The sequence below is a fragment of the Anolis sagrei genome, chromosome 1, assembly GCF_037176765.1.
Source record: "Anolis sagrei isolate rAnoSag1 chromosome 1, rAnoSag1.mat, whole genome shotgun sequence".
NCBI classification, from domain to species: domain Eukaryota; kingdom Metazoa; phylum Chordata; class Lepidosauria; order Squamata; family Dactyloidae; genus Anolis; species Anolis sagrei.
The window spans coordinates 40986401-41010592 of record NC_090021.1 but is presented as its reverse complement, the minus strand read 5'-3'; the positions used below and the strand labels follow the sequence as shown (position 1 = coordinate 41010592).

The window sequence follows — 24192 nt, the reverse complement described above, 5'->3', positions numbered from 1 at the left end:
GTGCACATACTGCAACCTAGATAAGAAATCATGCCCATATTGCTGCACACATGGTTCCTACTCCCATCTAGCAATGAGGGGCTACATAAAGAAAGCCACTGAAGACTGCTAAGAATTAAAGAGATGGGCTTGAAACTGGATTTAGAACTAAATTCCCTCCCTCCAAACAGATGGTGTTCATACTGAATGCTTGATCAGGGAGATATGTGCACATCCAGCTGGACTGAGACAATAAAACTTTATAATGCATTCTTATACATGGTATAAAGTAGCTTATCCAGTGTACAACAAATGTCCCTATACTAACAGGCTAGAAGTGGTAAACATGACAAAGCCTCTAAGTCTGGGAAGTAAGCTTTTGGACTACAACTCCATAGCCATTCTGATTAACTAGAATCTATCTTCCCAAGGGTCTGCAAAGCATATTGCAGATCTGGCTTTTGTATCACCTAAGGCATTCACATCATTTTAAATACAACTCTTGGTAAAGGAAATAAGCAGTGTTCAAAGTGACAGGAACAAGAAGAGAAGGAAGGAAGGGATAAAATGAAAGGTAGAAAGTGGAATACATTATCCCTGACTTGTTATGGCAAGGTTATGACACAACTGTGCTCCTCCAGGGCAAATATGAAAATAAGAATTTAGATTGGCTGCCCTTTTTTTGCAACCCTTATTTGTTTCTTTGCCCTGGGGCAGCATTTATTCACACAGCTAGCTCATTAGTAAGGATAGCAGATTCTGCTTTTCTTGGCCCCAATAGGACAGCTATTAAAAGAAGAAACAACCTTGGATTTGATCTGGAACACTTTCCAGGAAGAGATAAGAGGAGGACATTATCTCTTTTGTTTTCATCTGCAAACAAACCCATCTTTCTGATGAGATAAGCCAAAGTGTGTGCTTTATATAAGATTATAAGATAGCACATATATATCGATATGCTAGAATTTTTATACCCATATACATGCAGCATCTGTTTACTATTAACATCTAATTAACTGTTCCCAGAGATAGAAAATGCAGGCATCCCAACAGCTGGACGACGTTCCTATAAAATTGTAATGAGGTTCCATGATACTGAACAATTGAGTCTCCCGCTTTGCATTTTCCTTCACCGCCAGAGGGGGACACTTACTCTCCATATGGCCTCCCTTGAGCCGCAGGCCGGGCAGCGTAATAGTACTGCTTATATTCATCCATCCACACTTCAGCTGTGCGCTTGGTGTTTCTAAGGAGAGACGTTAAAAAATGAGGGTGAAACCCAAGAAGCACGCATGAAAGAGCTTTAATTGGATGCCTCTGATAAAAGCCTGTAGGGAGAAGGAGGGGGGTGAGTCCTTCTCCTCCCATCCCCATTGCTAACACCTCCAGGCCTTTTCCCTTGGGCATTTAGGTGATGAAAAGAGATGAACAGATGAGCTGATTTTTCCCCCATCAGGAGATAACTTATTTCAGGGAGGCAAGCAAGAGTCTGCAATCATGTTCAGGTTTTTGAAGGCTGTTTCACATATAGTGGCTGGCATCTTGCTGGGACCATATATCTAAAGGATTTGGGGCAGCTTGCAATAAAATCACAATAAATAATAAAACAAATTTTAAAAATTAAAACTATCTTTAGTATCAATTAAAACTAGATCATTTAACATTTATTTAAGCTATTTTAAACAATGTAACCATAGAGCATTTGCAGACTGAATAAATAAATACATGAAAATTTCCATCATGCATGTGTCCATTTGGGAGGTGCTACAGGGCTTGGTATAGCTTTCTAACTGCATCCAAAGCTCCCAACCACCACCACCAATGCCATTTCTTGTTTGGTAAAGAGTTGGAGGAAATGGCTACATGAGTGCTAAGACCCATTGGGGTCCTCCAGAGTCCTTCAGTCAATATGGCCAGTGGCCCAGACTCAGTTTGAGTCTGAGTTGATGTTTTATATGTGCATGTGTTTTATTTTATTGTATTTTATATTTTGCTCACTCTTCTGTTTTGTTTTTAGGCACTTTGTGTTCTCTGTAAGCCACCCTGAGTTCCTTTGGGGAGATGGTGGTGGGATATAAGAATAAAGTTGTTGTTGTTGTTGTTGTTGTTGTTGTTGTTGTTGTTGTTGTTTGAACTTACATTCCCATGATTCAGTTACAGATCTAGACTGACTGCCACATAATGAGCCTCACAAATTCTTCTACTTTGATGCTAAAAAGGGAGTATTTTTTTTCTCTTTAGATGGAAAAATGGTTAAGCAATGGGTCATCTACTTTGGAATCAAGTAACATGGCTTTCTTGGCTGAAAGTAATACTCATGCAATTCAGTGCAAGAAGTGCAGACTTTCACAGAATTTGTTTAAATTTCATGTGTGGAGAATGTATGGGACCACGGTAGCACAGCAATTAAACTGCTACAGGAAATCTGCTGACCAGAGGGTTAGCAGTTTGAAGCCGTGAGTTGGGGTGAGCTCCTGGCTGTCAACCCTTGCTTCTGCTACCTAGCAGTTTGAAAGCATGTAATGCAAGTAGATCAATATGTACCACCTCGACAGGGAAGTAAAAGGGTGCCCCATGCAGACATGTCAGCAATGATCAGAGAATGTCTATGGACAATAGGCTCCTCGGCATGGAAAAATGGAACAAGAGCACCTCCCCATGGCTGGAGTTGAGCATCACCTCCAGACACTGGAGAGGGAAAAGGGAAGGCCCTTACCTCTGTCTGTGTATTATGTGTCATAGTTCACTGTGTAAAGGCATTGAATGTTTGTCTTATATATGTAAACTGTAATCCACTGAGTCTCTTGGTGAAGATAAAGCTGAATATAAAGAAAGTGTATTATTATTATTATTATTATTATTATTATTATTATTATTATTATTATAAGTGAGGAAGGCCTACTTGATGTAAGTATTGGCGTTTCCTTCTGGGAAGATGTAGGGATGTTTCTTCCGGAAGACGTGCCCAACCCGACTGCAAGGGATGATTTCTAAGCTTCCACCGCACATCCACACTCGGAAGGAGATTTCTGTAAGACAGAATCAGCTTCAGGGTTTTTTTTTCTTTTCAAAAGTCCTGCAGCAGATTAGTCACTGCCTTTATCCACCGCAACCCTTGTGTACCACCAAGTTTTGCTCCAGGAGCATTTTGATTGCTTTTAGCCTTTAATGGTTTCCACGACTGAGATGATTGCTCTTTCTTCTCAATTTTATTCTTTGAATGCATTTTAAAGATTTGCTGTGCACTGCCTTGGAAAGCCCTGCTAGAGCTGAAAGGTAGTCTATAAATATTTCAGCCAATCAATCCATTCCCGAAGCAACATTTTAAAAATTTGAGTGGACCCTGATGCAGTTCCCATTTGCAAGTCTCCTGTCTCAGAGAGTTTAAGATGTAAGTCTTTAAAATTTCATGAGATTTCATAAACTGAAAATGATAAAAGAATTCCTATTCTGCAAGAGAGATCAAAGATAAGAAAATATTTATTACCGAATTGATAAAGGTTGTTGGTGGTTTTCACCCAAGGTTGGGGAGAGAGTTTGGGGGTGTGTACTGAATTCACTCAGTTGAGTTAACTGACTGAGAAATCAATATGTTTGCCTCGCCAAACCAGGGAAATGCATTACCCATAAGAGCTTTCCTGGTCAGTCTACCTTTTTTATAGTGGCTGCATGAGTACTGCCAAAGGAAATAGGATGTATGTCACAGAGGCAGCAGTGTTTAGGATCTGAGCACTGGGGCCAGCCAGTGCTGGTACTGCAAGTTTTTTTTTCCATGTCAGAAGTGACTTGAGAAACTGCAAGTTGCTTCTGGTGTGAGAGAATTGGCTGTCTGCAAGGACATTGCCCAGGGGACGCCAGGATGTTTTGATGTTTTACCATCCTTGTGGGAGGCTTCTCTCATGTCCCCGTATGGGGAGCCGGAGCTGACAGAGGGAGCTCACCCGCACTCTCCCCGGATGCATGTATGCCAGTCAGGGACTATCAACTCTGATGCAACTCTTTGAGTTCCTTCAAACTCTGATTATGCTTCTGTTGATAGGATGAAAATAGCCACATAGATCCTAAAATTAACTACACTGTTCTTATGCTGATTGCCCAACAACTGTAATAGTTAAACTTTATCACTAACCTATTACCATGTAGGCTATTTGATGATTTTACTGTTTTAAAGTGAACATTTTATTTATTTATTTACTATATTTATACCCTGCCCTTCTCACCCGAAAGGGGACTCAGGGTGGCTTAAAAACTACAGCAAAAATTCAATGCCGCATCGTGCACATAACAATAAACATATTATATAAAATTATAAAACAGCTAAAAATATAAACCATTAAAACATATAAAACAGTAATACAGATTAAAAACATACAAAGTGCTGAATCAAGATTTCCAAAATTCTTAGTTTTCTCATAGCTGTTATTCAGACTGCTAGATTAAAATGATATAGCAGCTAAAGCTCTCTCTCCTGAACCCTCCCAGATTGACACAACCTAAATCCCTGATATAATATGATCTTATGGGTTGCTATCATGAGGTAAGGTAGTATAAAGTGCTATTGTGAGAAAATATAAAGTTAAGGGTACAAGGTGCCAAGATTTTTTAAAGCAGTTAATCATAGAGTGAAAGGGTGTCAATATTTAGATCTTAAATATACTGAGAGTTAATAATCAATTACCAAATTCCATTCGAAATCAAAACAGTGAAAAAAAGAACCCAATCAGCTTGCTGAAGATGTTCAGGCCTCTTCTACGACAGTCCTGCCAAGCCTTGTGGCCTCAATTTTTTTAGCTGCACTTTCTTAGAGATGGTTAGTCACTTCCATCTGGAAATGACCTGGGGTCTCAGTCCTATTCACGAGGAGCCCCAAAGCCAGGAGCAGGAGAGCTTGCTGGGGATGTTCTGGCCTCTTCTGTAGCAGCCACAGCAGCAGATTCCTCCAGCCCTACCAGGCCTTGCTATTCTTTTCAAAACAAGAAATGGTCCAAAACCACGTAAGCCTATGTTGATATCCTTTTATTTAGAAAACAACCTACATTACAGGGAGCAATTCACTATCCCCTCATAAAGACTGAAATTGTTTATCAAATTTAAAGTGAACAAACTGAAGTTATTCTTTTCAAACCAAGAAATGGTCTAGAATCAAGTTAGCCTATATGGAGAACTTTTTTTTATTTATAATACAACTTGCATTTCAGTGAGCAATAAATAATAATAATAATAATAATAATAATAACAACAACAACAATAAACTTTATTTATACCCCGCCTCCATCTCCCCAGAGGGGACTCAGGGCGGCTAACATTAGGCCAAGCCCGAAGATACAATACAGCAAAATAAAAAAATACAAAGCAACAAAAATTACAACTCAATAAAATAATTAAATAAACAAGATAAAATAAACAGTGCAAAACAACATAATACAAGTCAAATACAATGGGCGGGCGAAATGCACAATTCACTATCAAATGTGGCAGAGTTATCACATTTACCCGAATTTTCCAATTATGGTATCTATCTCAAAAATTGTATTTTAGATTTAAAAGATAAGATCATAAAAATAAACATAGTGTAAATTGTGTGTGTGTGTGTGTTTATATCTATAACCATGAATTAATGAGGAAACAGGATAGAACTGACCTATGCATCTGCACATGTAAAACTGAAATTAATCAGAAAAAGTAATTTTTTTCCTCAGTTACTACCATGGATATCGGGACGACTGCTCTATAGACATTCCCAGTTCTTAGTAAAAGCAGTAAAAAGAGAGTAAAAATATTCATATCTGCCAATACTACATATAAAGACTGCCCGGAACTATCCAGGCAGCATATTATTAAGAGGAAAGGCAAAAATGGACTTTGGAAAGAAGGTCCCTGTGTGAAATAGCACTCACAATCTTCAACATAACTTTGTAGCATGGCCAATTGTGTATTGCCAAAGATTAAGAAGAAGCAGAGGAGTAGAAAAAGTAAACAAGAAGACTGTCAGAGGGTGATTTTCAGAGACTTCTTCCCATTGCCAGACCAAAACAGAAGTACATTTGGTGAACTAGGACTTAGAGCCACCTTGAGATTTATACAGTTCCTTCTTTCCTTTCCACCGTATCCCAGTTCTGTCCCTGTATGCTACCCAGTACTGTACACTTAGTTCTCTCTTATTTTGAGTCTGACTACTGAACCAGAATTCATAGGCTTGACTAATTCAACTTTATACTGCCAGGATTTATGTATTTCAGTCTACTTAATGGCAGATTTTAGTTTCAGGATGAAATGAAGTCTCAGGGGACAAGACATGTTCAGTGAGAAGGACAGGGCCAAGCCATTTGACAATAGTTCTGTGCATCCGAAGAAGGGAAGATACACACATCTGCACATCATGACAAAAGGCTTCAAGGAGGGGGTGGAACAACAGTGTCAGGCAACAGAGGGGATTATTGCAAAACAGCAGCATCTGTTTCTATGGATCACTGACAAAGCTGCTGCATCTGTGAAGAGGCAGGATTATTTTTCCTTGCTAGCCATACTCCCTGGAGGTGTTGAAGTATTAAAGCTAGCTTAAGATCTGTCTCCCTGGCATCCCAGTGCCTCCTTTGCTCTTTCAAGACTGCAGTTGCCTTTTTCTGATCTGTGGAAACCTAGCAGCCACAAACAATGACACGACAACTGTCCATAGCTTTGTGGCATAAGAAGAGATAATATTTCTCCTTCAACCTCCCCAACGACACTCCCGAAAACGTCTCAAGCTCAAGACCAAAATGGGGAGAGATATCATTTTGAACGACAATATCCAGAATTCTTAGGCAGATAAGGGTTTCTGGGAGTTGTAGTCCAAAATGTAACTTTTCTATACTCCTTCTTGTTTCCTCTTTTTATGTTTGCATTAGCCATGATATGACAAGTTCAACTGTAATCAGTTGTAGGTAGCCAACTATAATCCACAAAGGATCTGGGATCATGGAATGATATGGTGCCTTTAGTTTTATCTGTATTGACTTTTTCAGAAGTCTTTAGAGTTTCAAAACCCTGGCAATATATATAGAAGATATAAAGAACTGAAACTGTAATAAGTAAAATTTCCAAGCTCAGGTTTAGGTTTGAGTTTTTTTTTCTGTGTCAGGAGCTACTTGAGAAATTGCAAGTTGCTTCTGCTGTGAGAGAATGGGCCATCTGCAAGGACATTGCCCAGGGAATGCCTGGATGTTTTACCATCCTGTTGGTGACTTCTCACATGTCCCTGTGTGAGTTACTGGAGCTGACAGATGGGAGCTCACCCCACTCCCAGGATTAGAAATACTGACCTTTCGCTCAGCAGTTCTGCCTGCACAAGGGTTTAACCCTTATTATACTCTGGTAACTGGAATAGTCTGTTCCAAAGATACAAGTAAATGTCCTAAGTCTAGTACAGAAGAAGGACAATGCAAGACCTTCTGAAGCTGGTTCACACAGGAGGTATAATCCTAATGTAGCAAGAGAGCAGACAGATGGGCGGCTATATTTTACTCTTGGAAGACCATGCACACAGGGTCACCTACAAAGATCTGCTTTTGTCTAGATTTAATGCATTTAAAACCACTTGAAAGATTTCCCTGCAGCTAAGGCAGTTAAAACCAAACAGAAAATATTCTCACAGAGTGCAAGACAAAGTACAACAGATGTTAAAATTGCACCCCTGTAATAGGCTCTCTCATGACTGTCATAAAATCCTCCCCCAGAAGCAGAGCCAATTCTCCCTCTATCTGGTGACATGTTAGTAAAGTACGCTGCACTAATTAGTGATGTCCCATAGGAAGCCTCCACCAGACCTTTAGAATTAGCTTTGATACGGCCCATTTCTTTCTTTCAAAATGCCTCTAGTATCTGCTGTTGCGGCAGATCTGTGCACATGCCATTCTCTTCACTCTGAGACTGGTTTTTTCTTGCCAAGAGATGTGCCTTTTTGTCATAACAAGTAGTGGGACATAGCTGACGGAATCAAAACATAGGATGATAAAATATTTGTCTATGTAATACGAAAGAAAGGTTGGCATTGGCAAAGGGAGCCTTCAGATTATTGACAGTGCCCTTAATAAAGCCATTGAAAGAGTTCTTGTTTGCTGAGATTTCTGGCAAATAATAACTGGGATTTTTGAGTGATGGATTTCTCAAACTACTGAGAAAAAGTTGTTTCTTCGGCTCTTAAACCTTTAACATTTCTCATTACTGTTGAATGACAATGGCTCACCAAAGTTCTCACCACCCCAGATATCCATTGCTGCATCATATTTTCCAAGATGGTTGAACCAGGCCTTGTCAATTACAAAAAGTCCTCCTGCAATAATAGGAGTCCTATTGGGAAGGAAAAGAAATATGTGGAGCATTTTGCAAAAGAAAAAAACCCAAACAAACAAAAACATTGCATTCAGAAACACACAGAAACACAGATTAAAAACATGTATTTTTGTGAACTGTAAATTGTCAAGATACACAGCTGTTTCATTTTCAGGCATACCCACAAAAAATATCCTGGAAATAACACATTTCTCATTATTGCTTTCAGTACAAAATGAGCAATGGAGGAAAGTGTGGTTCTGCCTTTTATATACAGTCTGTGTTTATGTACCTACCAGTAGGGTGGTATAATTTTTTTGAGTGTTACACTAAGGTAAAAAGTAAAGGTTGTCCCCTGACATTAAGTCCAGTCATGCCCGACTCTGGGGTATGGTGCTCATTTCCATTTTTAAGCCAAAGTGCCAGCGTTCTCTGTAGACACCTCCAAGGTCATGTGGCCAGGATGACTGCATGGAGCACCATTACATTCCCGCTGGAACGGTACCTATTGATCTACTCACATTTGCATGTTTTCGAACTGATAGGTTGGCAGAAGCTGGGGCTGACAGTGGAAGCTGATGCCACTCCCTAGATTCGAACCTGTGACCTTTTGGTCAACAAGTTTAGCAGCTCAGTGGTTTAACCCACTGCGCCACCAGGGGCTCCAAGTGTTACAATAGGACTTTGGAAAATAAAGGTTTGAATTCCCTTCCATGGAAACCTATTGGGTGACTTTGGGCAAGGTACACCTCTGCTTAATAAATCTTGCAAAGAAAAACCTAAGATAGATCATTGGACTCAACCTGAAGGCACATAACCCACACAACTTGGAGGTGCTGGTGATTAATATACAAAGAACAGGGTACAGTGAATCACTATGAGTACTGAAGATAAGGAAATGGGTGAGAAGGTGGGGGTTTTCTCCAGCTCATGAAGGACAGAAGTAGATTAAACAGCAAGTTAACTCACTCCTAAATAAAAGAGAGGAAATGATATGTGTTTGTGTAGCTGTATATGCATATGTGTGTGATACAAATGGATATATTTGTTTCTTCAAATCTCCTTGGGAGGCTGCTATTATTATTATTATTATTATTATTATTATTGTTATTATTGTTATTATTATTATTTTAATGACACAAAACACACTATGTCACAGCAAACGATCTATATATGCTGGATTCCGTATCACAAAATCACAAGTCGAACACTTCCCAAGTGTCTAGGACTGTGTGATGCATTTTCGAATGATGTGCACAGTTCCAAGTAAGGTGGCCTTTTGTAGTTGACAGATCATGATTTTGTCAATGTTTATTGTTTCCAAATGCCAGCTGAGATCTTTTGGCACAGCACCCAGTGTGCCGATGATCACTGGGACCACCTGTACTGGTTTATGCCAGAGCCTTTGCAGTTCGATTTTGAGGTCCTGATAACGACTGCATTTTTCATGTTGTTTTTCCTCAATGCAACTGTCACCCATTATGGCGACATCAATAATCCAAACTTTTTTCTTTTCCACAATCATGATGTCTGGCGTATTGTGTTCCAAAACTTTGTCAGTCTGGATTTGAAAGTCCCACAGTATTTTTGCGTGTTCATTTTCTACTACCTTTGTAGGTTTATGATCCTACCAGTTCTTTACTACTGGCAGGTGGTACTTGTGACATAAGTTCAAATGAATCATTTGGGCCACAGAGTTGTGCCTCTGTCTGTAGTCCATTTGTGCAATTTTCTTGCAGCAGCTGAAGGTATGATCAATGGTTTAACCAGCTTCCTTGGTGCTCATCTCCATTTCGAAGCCAAATGTAAAAATTACCGACGTCTATTTTAAAAGCAAAATATAATCTGGAAACTGCAACTACATCACCATTGTTATGCGCGTATGTGGTTGTATATACTTTTATGTGTATCAGACTGGGAGTAAATGAAAGAGCTTAGATCTGTTTCTATCCACCGTGAATGTCAGCCATGAGAGAATTCAAGTCCACATCAAAAGGGTTCCTCATGTACTGAGGTTAATATCTGCATACAAGAGTTGTCTCCCATTATGTTTCTGGTCAAGTAAATACTCCAAAGCACCCTTGTTGCTTTTATGTCACTCACAACTCTCTCCCAGCATGCAATGAGTGGCTAATGCACTCATCAGCACAACTCCTACAGAGTCTGAAGTTTGCAGCCTTGATTGCAGGCTTCCAAACAAAAAGAAATACATTTAGCACTTGGGGGTTATTTACATGACATTGTTTCGCTGGGGCTCTCTACCTAGTTTTATCCTAATAGAAAATCTCATTTTGAAGAGTGAACAAAGAAAAAGCTCTTTAAAAAGCTCTTTGTGTGTAGCTCAATTTTGATTTCACAACAATGATCTCCCCAATACTCACCCTTCCCTTAGGTACCTTTTAGATTAACAGAAAATAAAAATAAAGAAGTGACGCTGAGTGTGATGAGATGCAAAGTCTGTGCTGCAAGCCTTGCCATGCCATTTTTACTAAGCACATCCTGTCTCTCTCAGCAATTTGACTCTTGCCATGACGAGATATTTCATTTAGTCCTTCCAATGATAGCATTGCACAGCCTTCACAAGGCTGTTGGATAGCAAGTTCTAGGAGTCCTAGCTAACAAGCCAGTAGTGAGGAATACTTAGGAAATCCCTCGTAGCTCGAGGAAGATGGTCCTCCAAGTGGAGTGTCTTGGCGGTGGGTTCTTGGGTGGCTGTGGAGCCCTATTCTTGATCTGCATGCTCTTCCTCAGTGACGACATCGGTTTCCAGGTGGAAGGCGGTCCTGGTCAGGGTTGGTTTGATGCGCCTTCCTCTTGGCATGTTTCTCCCTTTCACCCTCCATTCATGCCTCTTCAAATTCTGCAGCACTGAATTTGACCTCCAGTTAGAGCGCTCAAGGGCCAGGGCTTCCCAGTCCTCAGTGTCTATGCCACAGTTTTTGAGATTGGCTTTAGGCCATCCTTACATATCTTTTCCTGTCCACCAACATTCCATTTCTCATTCTTGAGTTCGGACTAGAGTAACTGCTTTGGGAGATGGTGATCGGGCATCGTACATGGCCAGTCCAGCGGAGTTGATGGTGGAGGAGCATTGCTTCAATGCTGGTCGTCTTTGTTTCTTCCAGCACACTGACATTTTTCCACCTGTTTTCCCAAGAGATTTGCAGGATTTTCAGAGCCAGCACTGATGAATAGTTCCAGGAGTTGCGTATGACATCTGTAGACAGTCCATGTTTCACAGGCATATAGCAAGGTTGGGAGAACAATGGCTTTATAAAAAGCACCTTGGTATCCCTATGGATGTCCCAGTCCTCAAACACTCTCTACTTCATTCGGAAAAATGCTGCACTCACAGAGCTCAGCCAGTGTTGTATTTCAGTGGCATTGTTAACTTTTGTGGAGAGGTGGCTGCCAAGGTAGCGGAAATGGTCAACGTTTTCTAACGTTGCACCATTAAGCTGTATTTCTGGCATTGCAGAGGGATTGGCTGGTAAGTGAGGAATATTGAGGTTATAGTCCATCAACATCCAAATGCTTGAAGAATTTTCACCCCACTTTACAACAAGTTAGAAAATATGGTACAGTGGTTTTGGTGTTGGAGTGGTACATCAGAAGATCATGGTTTGAACTCCCATTCAGCTATGATAACCCACTGAGTAGGTTTTTGGCAAGTGTTGCCCTCTCAGTGTCAGCCATGGCAACTCTGTTTGAAATAGTCTTATCAAGGCAATCATAGCATACAGTTGACAAAAATGTGGAGATTCCATGAAGCAAACAAAAGATCCTTGCTCAAAATGGAATGCAGAAGAGTAGATATGCCCCTTGCAAGCATTCCTAAAGTCCTCCCAGTGTGTTGAAGTGTTTCTGTTCTGAAATCAGGTCCTTCATATTGAGTCCCAATGGGTGATTATGTATCATGAAGCATATATATTTCCCCTCTCTTTATCAGTTATTGAAGGTAACATTAGATCTGAACATGCCACTGTTTTTGGCTACTGTTTGATGGGTTGGTATTACGGTGTTTGTTGTTTGGTTTTATTGTTTTAATTACTGAAATGCAATTGTATTTTAATTGTGCTATTTATTTTCTGTTTTTGCTGGATGTAGTCCCCATGTAAGCCACCCGAGTCTCTTCAGGGAGATGGTGGCAGGGTATAAGAATAAAGTTGTTGTTGTTGTTATTGTTGCTGTTGTTTGAAACACAATTAGATTAGTATACAGCAAACAAGATCACTTTGCTGGTTGTTGTATCGGATCACACGTTGGACACTTCCCAAGTGTCTAGGATGATGTGATGTATCAGCGAATAATGCATGCAGATCCCAGTAGGGTGGTCCTTTGTGGCTGACATGGTAATTTTGTCAGTGCCGATTGTGTTTAAGTGTAGGCCAAGGTCTTTAGGCACTGCATCCAGTGTGCCAATCACCACTGGGACCACTTTGACTGGCTTGTGCCAGAGTCTTTGCAGTTCGATCATATTGTGTCAGCTTTTCCAGTTGTTTCTCTTCAATCCTGCTGTCATCTGGGATTGCAACATCAACAATCCATACTTGGATGATGATGATGATGATGATGATGATGATGATGATTATTATTATTAGTATTATCAGCAATCAGAAGCCTAATTGCATCACCTGTGAAACAATGGTTAAATGTGTGCATTTAGGATAGAATCAGAAAATACTTCCATTGTGTTTTTGTCCACCATTCTTAGACATTTTCTCCATATACCATTAGCTCTCATCCACAGTTTTATCAAGAAAGCTCCAGTAGTCCCCTCCCTACCTCAAAGTACTGTCACTTACTTGATTGGCTCTGTGGGGTCTGTCCTTTTTGCCTTCTGCTTTGGAGAAAGTTGTTCCCACTTAAAGTGAAGACTCCAGTCAAACCCTGAGCATAGAGTGAATAGCGAGCACAATGAGATTAGAAATACGCGTACTACAGCCATGTTGTAATCATTATGAGGTTTCAGTTGAAATCGTGATATTTAAAGCATGGAAAATTTAGTTTCCTGGATTGCACTAGCTCAAGTGGCTTGAAGATTCCAAGAGTTGTAGTCCCAAAGTAACCTTTTAAAGCTTTGAACATTACAATCATTACAATAATTTACCAATTCAACCTGAATGTTAGACTATCAAGGATAGATTCCAAACTGCACTTTAAGTGAAGCACATGAGTTATTGAAAATATCCACTTTGTGAATTTTATCTCTTTAGTAATCCATGGATTTATTAAATACAGAATTAGGATTTCTGAATTAGCTTCCAAATGGTACTGAGTATATAGTGCTCAGTTTATCTTTGAGTCTTCAGCTGAATCCAGCAAAAGTGGGCAACTTATATCCTCCACATGTTGCAGGACTGCAGCTCCAACAATCTCTCCTCTTGACTACGTTTCCTAGTGCTCAGTACCCAGGTCTTATTGTCAAATATGAAAATATGTGGTGATGGAGAAATTAGGGAGCTCTCAATCAATTAGCAAATGATTCCTAAAAAATCCAATCGTTTTTACAAAATTAAAAAGATCTTAAACTTTCAGATAATCAATATCTCAGATTAGTCTGAAATACAGACATTTCAGACACATGTCAATATTTTACTTTTTTTATATATCCAAACTGAAAACAAAGCAGGAAGTTTTTCATTCAGTCCTAGTTTTCTGTTTCATCTAAACCAGTAAGCTATAGCGGTCACATTCAGAAAAAGGCATGATATCAAAGTGCAGACTTTAATGTTTGGATGAAATAGGAGACTTATGATTAGTGAAAGAACAAGAAAGGGTTTGTTTTAAGATAACATGAAGGGAAGAGAAAAGTAACTATACATATGCTCTCAGGCTCATTCATACTTTTGCTTCTCGAGACAATAAGTTGACAATCTAAATACAGGCACTGAATTTGATAATATACTTGCCTAAACAGTCAGCTGTCTACAGTTGACTGCAGACTCACCTCCTCTCAGATCGGAAGAAGCAGCCACATAAGCAAACGTGTCCAAGTTGATGATGTCAATAACTGGACTCACCACATGGGTTGGATCCTGGTAACAATGACAAAAATGAGATTTTGAGAATGAGAATTTGATTCCATTGCTACAGAGCAGCAGAAAAAAGCTTGCCCCCTCCTCAGTGTGATATCCTTTCAAATATTTAAACATGACTGTCATGTCTCCTCTCAGACTTCTTTTCTCCAGGCTAAACATACCCAACTCCTTAAGCTCATAGGGTTTGGCTTCATTTTAGCCACCCTTCTCTGGACATGTTCCAGCTTGCAAATATCCTTCTTGAATTGTGGTGTCCAGCACTGGACACAGTGTTCCAGGTGAGGTATGACCAGAGCAAAATAAGAGTGGGGTAATCACTTACCTCAATTATACTCCTATTGATGCAGACCAGAATTGTGTTGACTTTTTTTTAGCTGTCACATCACACTGTTGACTCATGTTCAGTTTGTGGTTTAAGATTTCTAGATCCTTTTTATATGGACTATTTTCAAGCCAGCTGTCACCAATCCTAGATCTGTGCATTTCATTTTTATTGCCAGCATGTAATACTGTACATTTTTCCCTGTTGAAATTCATTTTGTTCATTTTGGTCCAGCTTTCTAATTTGTTAAGGTTATTTTGGATTCTTATCCTATCCTCTGTGGTATTAGCAACTCTTCCCAATTTGGTGTCATCTGCAGATGTGATAATCATGCCTTCTATTCTGTCATCCAATTACACAGTGACAATCAAAGGAAACATTGGAAGTAGCCTTATACCATGTAAAGATTTATCCATGCAGCTCATTATTGCATATTCTAGCTAACAGCAAATCCCTGTGGTCTTATAGAGTGATTCATCCCTACAAATACTACATATTTTCCATTAAAGGTGAAAATGTCTGGCACCGAACTTGTGGCCTTCAGCTTGCAAGTGATGTGCTTACTAGTCAATTCCATACAATGATGGAGAACTTAATTCATATGACTTGTGGGCAATATGGATACACTATTACTTCCATCATTCTTCATCCTAGCCCAGTCTTGGTGGTGCCCATGCAACCCAGCAAGGCTGGTCAGGAGAGGGGGAAGCATGTCCCTAGCCCTGCTTTAAAGTTTGGCAGAAGAGACTGAAAACAAGTCCAGGGTTGCCCAATAGAAGCACAATGCCTCTTCTCACTTCAATCATGTCTCCTTTTAAACTGAACTTGGAGAAAATCAAACCAGGACTATATTTTCAAAACATATTGCACTTCTGTATTTTATGAGCATTTTCACTGTGGCTAAGCAATAAAAAAAAATCACCAGACTACACACTTTCATTATTGCAATACTGTTTGGGATTCTTTCCTGCCACTCTATTTTCTTTTTCAAAACATTTACCTCTTCTTCTTTACCCTTATTCTCATAAATCCTGTGTGTGCTTAACACTGTTAAATGTGACAGATTGTGGAAACAGCATGATATACTTTCTATCATCACATCATACATTGTGTGACATCATTGGCATCATCAAGTAAGGTGCTATAGCCAATCGGATCGTATGGCAATGAAAGAAAATAATGGCAAATGTTATAAAAACATGGCAATGAGATAAGCAATTCTGGCTCTGAAGATGTCAAAAATGTCAACAGTGGTTTTAAAGAATTCAATATAATTAGGCAAGATGGCCTTTAGATGTTACTGGACTGTAAGTCCTTTTAGCCCTAGCCTCATGATTCGCACCCCAAGTGTAGGCCTATGCCTTTTTAGTAGGGTGGTTAAACTAGGAAGAAAAATTAACCCCCCCCCCCAAAGGATTCAATGAATAAGAAATAAATCAGCCTAAAATGAACCATAAAGCATCATTTCCAGTTCACAGTAAAAATAATCATTACTGCATAATTCCAAGAAACAAAGAAGGAGCATTTTTTACTCTCAATCTTGTCTTAAGTTGATAGCAATTTGCCTTTGTGTCTTCATCCCCCTGGCTGGCGAGAAGCCCTCTCTCAAAACCAGCTACCATCACAGTAGACCCTGAGCAAGAAAAAAATGACCAGCATCTGTTGAAGTAATCTCCCCTCTCACGTTGCCATCTCCCTTTCCTTATGTTCTGTTCAACATCTTTATTAATGACTTAGATTAAGAGTTAGAAGGCATGATCATAAAGTTTGCAGATGACAGCAAATTGGAAGAGATAGCCAATACTCCAGAATACAGGAACAGAATTCAAAATGATCTAAACAGATTAGAGAGATCAGCCAAAAATAAGAAAGTGAACTTCACCAGAGACAAATGCAAGATATTCCACTTAGGTAGAAAAAATAAAATGCAAAAATACAGAATTGGGGATGTCTGTCTCAACAGCAGCATGTGTGAAAAAGAGCTTGGAGTCTTTGTGGACAACAAGTTAAATATGAGCCAACAATGTCATACGACAGCTAAAAAGGCCAACAGGATTTTGGCCTGCATAAATAGGAGTATAGTGTCTAGATCCAGGGATAGACCCCTCTATACTGCCTTGGTCAGACCACACATGGAATACTGTGTCCAATTCTGGGCACTGCAATTGAAGGGAGATGTTGGTAAGCTGGAATATGTCCAGAGGAGGGTTACTAAAGTGATCAAGGATCTGGAGAACAAATTTGGCCTGCAGAAGAGAAGTCCAAGAGGAGACATGATAGCCATGTATAAATATGTGAGGGGAAGTCATAGGGAGGAGGGAGCAAGCTTGTTTTCTGCTGCCCTGGGACTAGGATGCGGAACAATGGCTTCGAACTACAGAAAAGGAGATTCCACCTGAACATGAGGAAGAACTTCCTAACTGTGAGAGCTGTTCAGCAGCGGAAGTCTCTACCCCAGAGTGTGGTGAAGGCTCCTTCTTTGGAGGTTTTTAAACAGAGGATGGATGGCCATCTGTCAGGGGTGTTTTGAATGTGATTTTCCTGCTTCTTGGGAGGGGGTTGGATTGGATGGCCCGTGAGGTCTCTTCCAACTCTATGATTCTATGATTCCAGGGCAGAGAGCTCTCACAGTTAGGAAGTTTTTCCAAATGTTCAGGTGGAATCTCCTTTCCTGTAGTTTGAAGCCATTGTGGTTTGACAAGGCAGAATAGAGGGGTAGCATGACTTCCCTGAATCTAGACACTATACTCCTATTTATGCAGGCCATAATCCCACTGGCTTTTTTGCTGCCACATGACATTGTTGGCTCATGTTTAACTTGTTGTCCAAAATTCCACAGCATTGAACTATAGCAGTCAAAGTGGTATTAAACTGCATTAATTCTATAGTGCAGATCCACAAAAGTCATTATTCCAAGTTGGTTATCTAGTAGGGGTGGGCTGCTATGCTGTTAATCTTTGTTTATTGTGTTCATCCCTGAGCTTTCATTACTTTGTGATTCACTTGGATTGTAATCTATTGCAGAGATGGACAATTTCTAGCTCTTCAAATATTGCTGAACTCAACTCCTTTATGCTTTAGTTAAGGTGAAAGATGATAACAAGAGTTACAAGCCAACAATATCAGTGAAGATGCTAATTGCCCACCCCTGCTCTACTGTTCAGAAAGATATTCCTCAGATAGCTAATTATAAAGAGGTGGATGTAGTGAAGACAGAAGAGATCACTTACATGTTGCCCTGAACTTTTGCAATGAAATGACTTCGAAATTTCAATCCCATGACCTCCTTTTAATGAGTGATGACTCTGTTGCCTTTACTATTTTCCACTGTTAAATATATGCCAGTTTCTGTGTAATATTTAATATTGCACAGTATGCCATCGTTCATTAATTTTGCCAGACATTAATCCAAAGCTTGTGAGTCTAATTATTTTTTGTTGGATCTTGTTTGCTCCTTTGTCTATCTCTAGCCTTTAACTTCTCCAATCATCTTTTTTGTAGGCTGATCTTGGGCAAAATCCAAAACTTGCAAACCTTTTCTGTATCACTGTAGACCTATCTGGGCAGTCTGGTCTTGCTAAAATACCTGAAATATTCAGAACACTTTGTTAGATACACACCTGATTTTCATCAGAAGTTCATGTGCTCAGTTTTTAACAATTGAGCATGTATCTACACCAGTACAACTACAAAGACTTCGACAATTCAAAGAGTCATGAACCCTGTATGGGCAGAGTCCTCCATCACATGGAAATCTGTAGATTAAAAACAGCCACGCCTAGGAAACTCTTTAATGGCTTTTGTTAAATAATGATTGGAATCATGGGCTACATGTGAATTTAGGGTATCAGTGTGGCTCTAGTGACCCCAGTTGAAGCCCTCCTCCCTTTTTACAAAAAACAACTAACTTCCTACTGCACTAAAATTATAGAGAATTATGTTTTGTAGGGTTTCTCACTCAGAAGCATGGAGAACCTTTCCTCTCACCCCCCAAAAACAGCTCAAAAGGTAATCTTGCATAATGCTTCATCCCATTTCATTTTACCACATTTCCTCTTCAACTTGCTTATGTTTGGGGTTGTTCCCCTCTACCTTTCCAATAAGTCCTGTATGACAGGAATTGAATATGAACATGTTTTGAGTGAGAAATCCACTGACCTTTTTAGTACAACAACCAGACATATATCTTTCTCATCTAAAGCTATAAATGTTCTCTTAAACATCCATTTACTTATTTAGTTGATTTATATTCTGCCTGTCTCCCAATATGGGGTCCAAAGCAGCTTATAATAAATGGCTAAAACAATATGAACTAAAAATTATAAAAGCATTTAACAATGCTGTTATATTTGAGCTACATCCACTGCACATCCTTCTAGCCCAGGCATGGGCAAACTTCAGTCCTCCAGGTGTTTTGGACTTCAACTCCCACAATTCCTAACAGCCTACTGGCTGTTAGAAATTGTGAGAGTTGGAAGTCCAAAAGACCTGGAAGGTGAAAGTTTACCCATGCTTGTTCTAGTCCAACCAATTAAAGGCCTGTCTATTTCAGTTATTCAAGATTAAAGCCACATTCGGTCATTTGAAAATTGTCTTACCTTATAATAAAAAGGGAAAACAAGCTAAAGCCAATAAAGCTCTACCCAGCAATGCTATACAGCAGGGATCCCCAAACTATGGTTTGTGGGCAGGATACAGCCCTCCAAGGTCATTTACATTCTGAACTTTAGACTTTGGGTTGCCCTATATCTGAAACAAGACTATACAGAAGATCTGTATAGGAAGGATAATAATATCGAGGATAGTTTTGATGGTGTGGTGAATGAATTAGAACCAGACATCCTGAGGAGTGAGGTTGAATGGGCCTTAAGAAGCATTGCTAACAACAAGGCAGCAGGAGATGACGGGATCCCAGCTAAACTGTTTAAAATCTTAAAAGATGATGCTGTCAAGGTGATGCATGCCATATGCCAGCAAATATGGAAAACACAAGCATGGCCATCAGACTGGAAAAAATCAACTTATATCCCCATACCAAAAAAGGGAAATGCGAAAGACTGCTCAAACTTCCGTACAGTGGCCCTTATTTCTCATGCCAGTAAGGTAATGCTCAAGATCCTGCAAGGAAGACTCCAGCAATACATGGAGCAAGAGTTGCCAGATGTTCAAGCTGGGTTTAGAAAAGGCAGAGGAACGAGAGACCAGATTGCCAATATCCGCTGGATAATGGAGAAAGGCAGGGAGTTTCAGAAAAACATCTATTTCTGCTTCATTGATTATTCTAAAGCCTTTGACTGTGTGGATCATAATAAATTGTGGCAAGTTCTTGGTGGGATGGGCATACCAAGCCACCTTGTCTCTCTCCTGAGGAATCTGTACAAGGACCAAGTAGCAACAGTAAGAACTGATCACGGAACAACAGACTGGTTCAAGATTGGGAAAGGCGTACGGCAAGGCTGCATACTCTCACCCAACCTTTTTAACTTGTATGCAGAACACATCATGCGATGTGCGGGGCTGGATGAATGCAAAGCTGGGGTGAAAATTGCTGGAAGAAACATTAACAACCTCAGATATGCAGATGACACCACTCTGATGGCCCAAAGCAAGGAGGAGCTGAGGAGCCTCCTAATCAAGGTGAAAGAAGAAAGCGCAAAAGCTGGGTTGCAGCTAAACATTAAAAAAAAAACCAAGATTATGGCAACAAAAATGATTGACAACTGGGAAATAGAGGGAGAAAATGTGGAGGCCGTGACAGACTTTGTATTTCTAGGTGCAAAGATTACTGCAGATGCAGACTGTGGCCAGGAAATCAGAAGACACTTCTTGGGAGGAGAGCAATGTCCAGTCTTGATAAAATAGTAAAGAGTAGAGACATCACACTGGCAACAAAGATCCGCCTAGTCAAAGCCATGGTATTCCCCGTAGTAACCTACGGATGTGAGAGCTGGACCTTAGGGAAGGCTGAGCGAAGGAAGATAGATGCTTTTGAACTGTGGTGTTGGAGGAAAGTTCTGAGAGTGCCTTGGACTGCGAGAAGATCCAACCAGTCCATCCTCCAGGAAATAAAGCCCGACTGCTCATTGTAGGGAAGGATACTAGAGACAAAGTTGAAGTACTTTGGCCACATCATGAGGAGACAACAAAGCCTAGAGAAGACAATTATGCTGGGGAAAGTAGAAGGTAAAAGGAAGAGGGGCCACCCAAGGACAAGATGGATGGATGGCATCCTTGAAGCGACTGGACTGACCTTGAAGGAGCTGGGGGTGGTGACGGCTGACAGGGAGCTCTGGTGTGGGCTGGTCCATGAGGTCACGAGGAGTCGGAGATGACTGAACAAATGAACAACAACAACAATATCTGAAACACCTTGAAGGCACAACAACAACAACAATCCTAATTAACTTAACTATCTCATCAGCCACAAGCAGGCCAACACTTCCCCCTGAAATATTGGTAAGTTTATATTGGTTGAAATTGGTCTTCATTTTAAACTTTGTATTTTTATTTCAATTTTTTGGCACTACAAATAAGATATGTGCAGTGTGGATAGGTATTCGTTCATTATTTTTTTCAAACTATTATCTGGCCCCTCAATGGTTTGAGGGACCGTGAACTGACCCTCTGCTTAAAAGGTTTGAGGACCACTGTTGTACACATTACATTCCAGTGTCTGCATGTTTATTGTAAGCCCCTGTAGAAAGAGACTTTCACTTGGCACTATCTGAATTGCAGCTTGTGAGGATATTTTTACAGGAATAATAGTTATATGTATAAGGGCTTCCTAATGTATGCATCATAAGGGCAGGATTACACAGCACAGTCTCAATTCTTGATTGCATAGTAAAGGGAGCCAGTTTCTGAATACTTGAATAAGGTCTTAATCCTCTCCCTCCAGCATTTCTTCTCAAAACAAGAAGATAATAAAACGTTGTCAAACGGGAGTAGAACACCACTCTCCACTGGCTCATTATTGTGGTATTAATGAAATTCTGTTTTCAGGTGATGAAGATTGATTCTTCCTGTAAAATGCCCTGGGCATTATAATTACATTTTAGGAGAAAGTTATTTGATTGAAACAAATTGGTCATGGTATATACGTTTGTTTTCAAAGTAAAATCAAGATAGCACGTGGATTCACTTACACGTGCATATGGATAGTCTATTGGAATTTTCCTCTGAGAGATGCACTGTTGCTATGTGACTCCCTCACTTACCTCCAACTTACTTCTATTCTCAAAAACCAGCATAGTTTTTATGCTTTATAAAGGCGATACAACCATTTGTTTAATGGGGAAATAGGCATGTGGAAGTTATGGAAACTAACATATGGTCTTCAAGCTAGAAGAGACTCTGCGTCACACTTTATTTTCTATAGGATCATTCCCTCCAATGAAAGGTATAGTTACCCTCATTTGGTTGATGATGTCTTGCTTTCCAAACAGAACACCTAAAATCATCATTATTCATGGAAGTATAGAGACTGTGTAGTGAACTGCCTCTTTTTGTCATTCCATGTGATGCTGGAGAAGAGTTGTATAAAAACTGCAGACTGTAGGAAGAACCAATAAATGGATCATAAAGCAAATGAAATCTCAACTCCCTCTAGGACAGTGGTTCTAGAGTGATCTGTGGGTTCCCAGGTGTTTTAGCCTACAACGTCCAGAAATCCCAGCCAGTTTACTAGCTGTTAGGATTTCTGGGAGTTGAAGGCCAAAACATTTGGGGACCCACATGTTGAGAACCGCTGCTCTAGAAGCCAAGATGATAAAACCAAGACTTTGAACTTTGGCCATATCATGAGAAGAGATGACTCACTAGAAAAGATGATAATGCTTGAGAAGGTAGAAAGCAGTGGGAAAACAGGAAAACCATAATCAAGGTAGACTCGGTAAAGGAAACACAGTCCTGAATGTGTAAGAACTGAGCTGGAGGATTGATGATAGGGTGACCTGGAGGTCTCTCATTCATGCAGTCACCATAAGTAAAAGTTGACTTGATGACAATTAACCAGAACAACCCAGAAAGTGTGATGATTAGCAAATGTGATTCCAAAGTAGTCTAAATGAAATGGTGCTGATCTAGGAGAAATACTTAGCGCAACTAAGTCAAGATGGAGAAAACCCTGGGTCTAATTGGCTCCAGGTCAAATATTCTGTAAGCATTCTATTAATGGGGTGCAAGTGGAGTGAGGCAATTCAGTTAGGCAGAAAAACATAAATATGAAAAAGGAGCTTTTTTTTTTGGCTCTCCTTAGTTCTGTGCAGGTGATGCTTCATTTGAGAGGTCAGGGCTGCACATGTTTTACCTAGTTAGCAAAGCAGGAATTTGGCCAGCCATCTGCCTGTGAAAAAGGCAGCAGTAAATTCAAGCAACATCTCTTTTTGAAGAAATCATTAACTGCTTTTTCTTCTAAATGCTGTACAGCAATCTCTTGTGTGCATTGTGGTTCTTCAGAGATTTGTACCTATACACAAAAATATGCTCAGTCTAATATAACGTAGCTTCTCTGAGTACGAAAACTTCAACCAAACAGCTAACCAGAAAAATGTCATAGTGTTCCTTAAACTCAGCTCTAAACCCTAAAATTAATGCAGTACATTGAGATTCCAAGCATTTCTCATTTGAGATTCAGCTACATATGCCGAGGGACTAGAAGCAAATGTGCCTAAGCTGCACACACACTATCAAAGCATCATCAGAGACAATGTCATCACCTCATGCCTCCATCAGGTCTGCAAGCATCTATCATCCCTTGTCTGCTTGGGAGACACTATTCTTTTAAAGTGTCTTTGGGTTTTGATGTCTTCTGCTAATTTACCATTCCATTACATTGTCCCTTGCTATGCGCACAAAGGCACAGAGATACTTTGTTTTTTGGACACTTGCCATACTTTAGAAATCTGGCTAACCAGCTGTTTTGCTGAATGAAAAATGGAAAGTGACATTTTGGGGTGGGTGGGTAAGGGAGGGGGGGCAGTTGCTGATTCAGATGCATTTTCAGTTCTTGATCTCTTTGAAACATATAACTTTATTAAGCCAAAATGGACTGTTCATGCGAGCAACAAATTACAAGAAGACCATTAATCTTTAGTGGGGGAAGCAGAAGAAAAATGGCAGTCGATTCAGTTGCCCTTCCAGCACCAGACTGAAGGTGGCAGCATTAACATTCCATACAGTTCAGTAAACACTGGTTGGCATTGAAATGAAAAAGGTGGATGGGATTTCGTCTCAAAGTATGATAGCTACAGGTAAGAAATCTAAGAATGGAAGAAAAACATCTTACATGCAAACTGTGGGTTTAAGAAAAACATATTTTCTTACTCATTCGCATCAATATTCTTATTTAAGGGTGTATCCACACAGTGATTTGGAAGAGGAGCAAATGTAGCCTTTTTATGCCAGTGCCCTGCTGCCTTGACTGCTAATTTGGAGAGAGAAGCAGCTGGATGATGACAATGACAATGCATATCACCCTGTGTATCTTATCCAATCCACATGTGGCACCAAGTGACAGAATTCCAGATGGAAAAAAATAGA

The 24192-nt window shown here is 40.0% G+C and overlaps 1 protein-coding gene across 1 annotated transcript in view; it reads right to left on the bottom strand.

The window, feature by feature from the left end:
• Nucleotides 1-24192, bottom strand: part of GALNT14 (polypeptide N-acetylgalactosaminyltransferase 14) — a 289099-nt gene that overhangs the window by 13174 nt on the left and 251733 nt on the right. Inside the window, exons 7-11 of the mRNA XM_060754143.2 lie at nt 14240-14327; nt 13095-13179; nt 8204-8307; nt 2882-3008; nt 1133-1225 (exon numbers count right to left, since the gene is read on the bottom strand). Coding sequence (XP_060610126.2) covers nt 1133-1225; nt 2882-3008; nt 8204-8307; nt 13095-13179; nt 14240-14327 — 497 coding nt within the window. The remainder of the gene's footprint in view (nt 1-1132; nt 1226-2881; nt 3009-8203; nt 8308-13094; nt 13180-14239; nt 14328-24192) is intronic.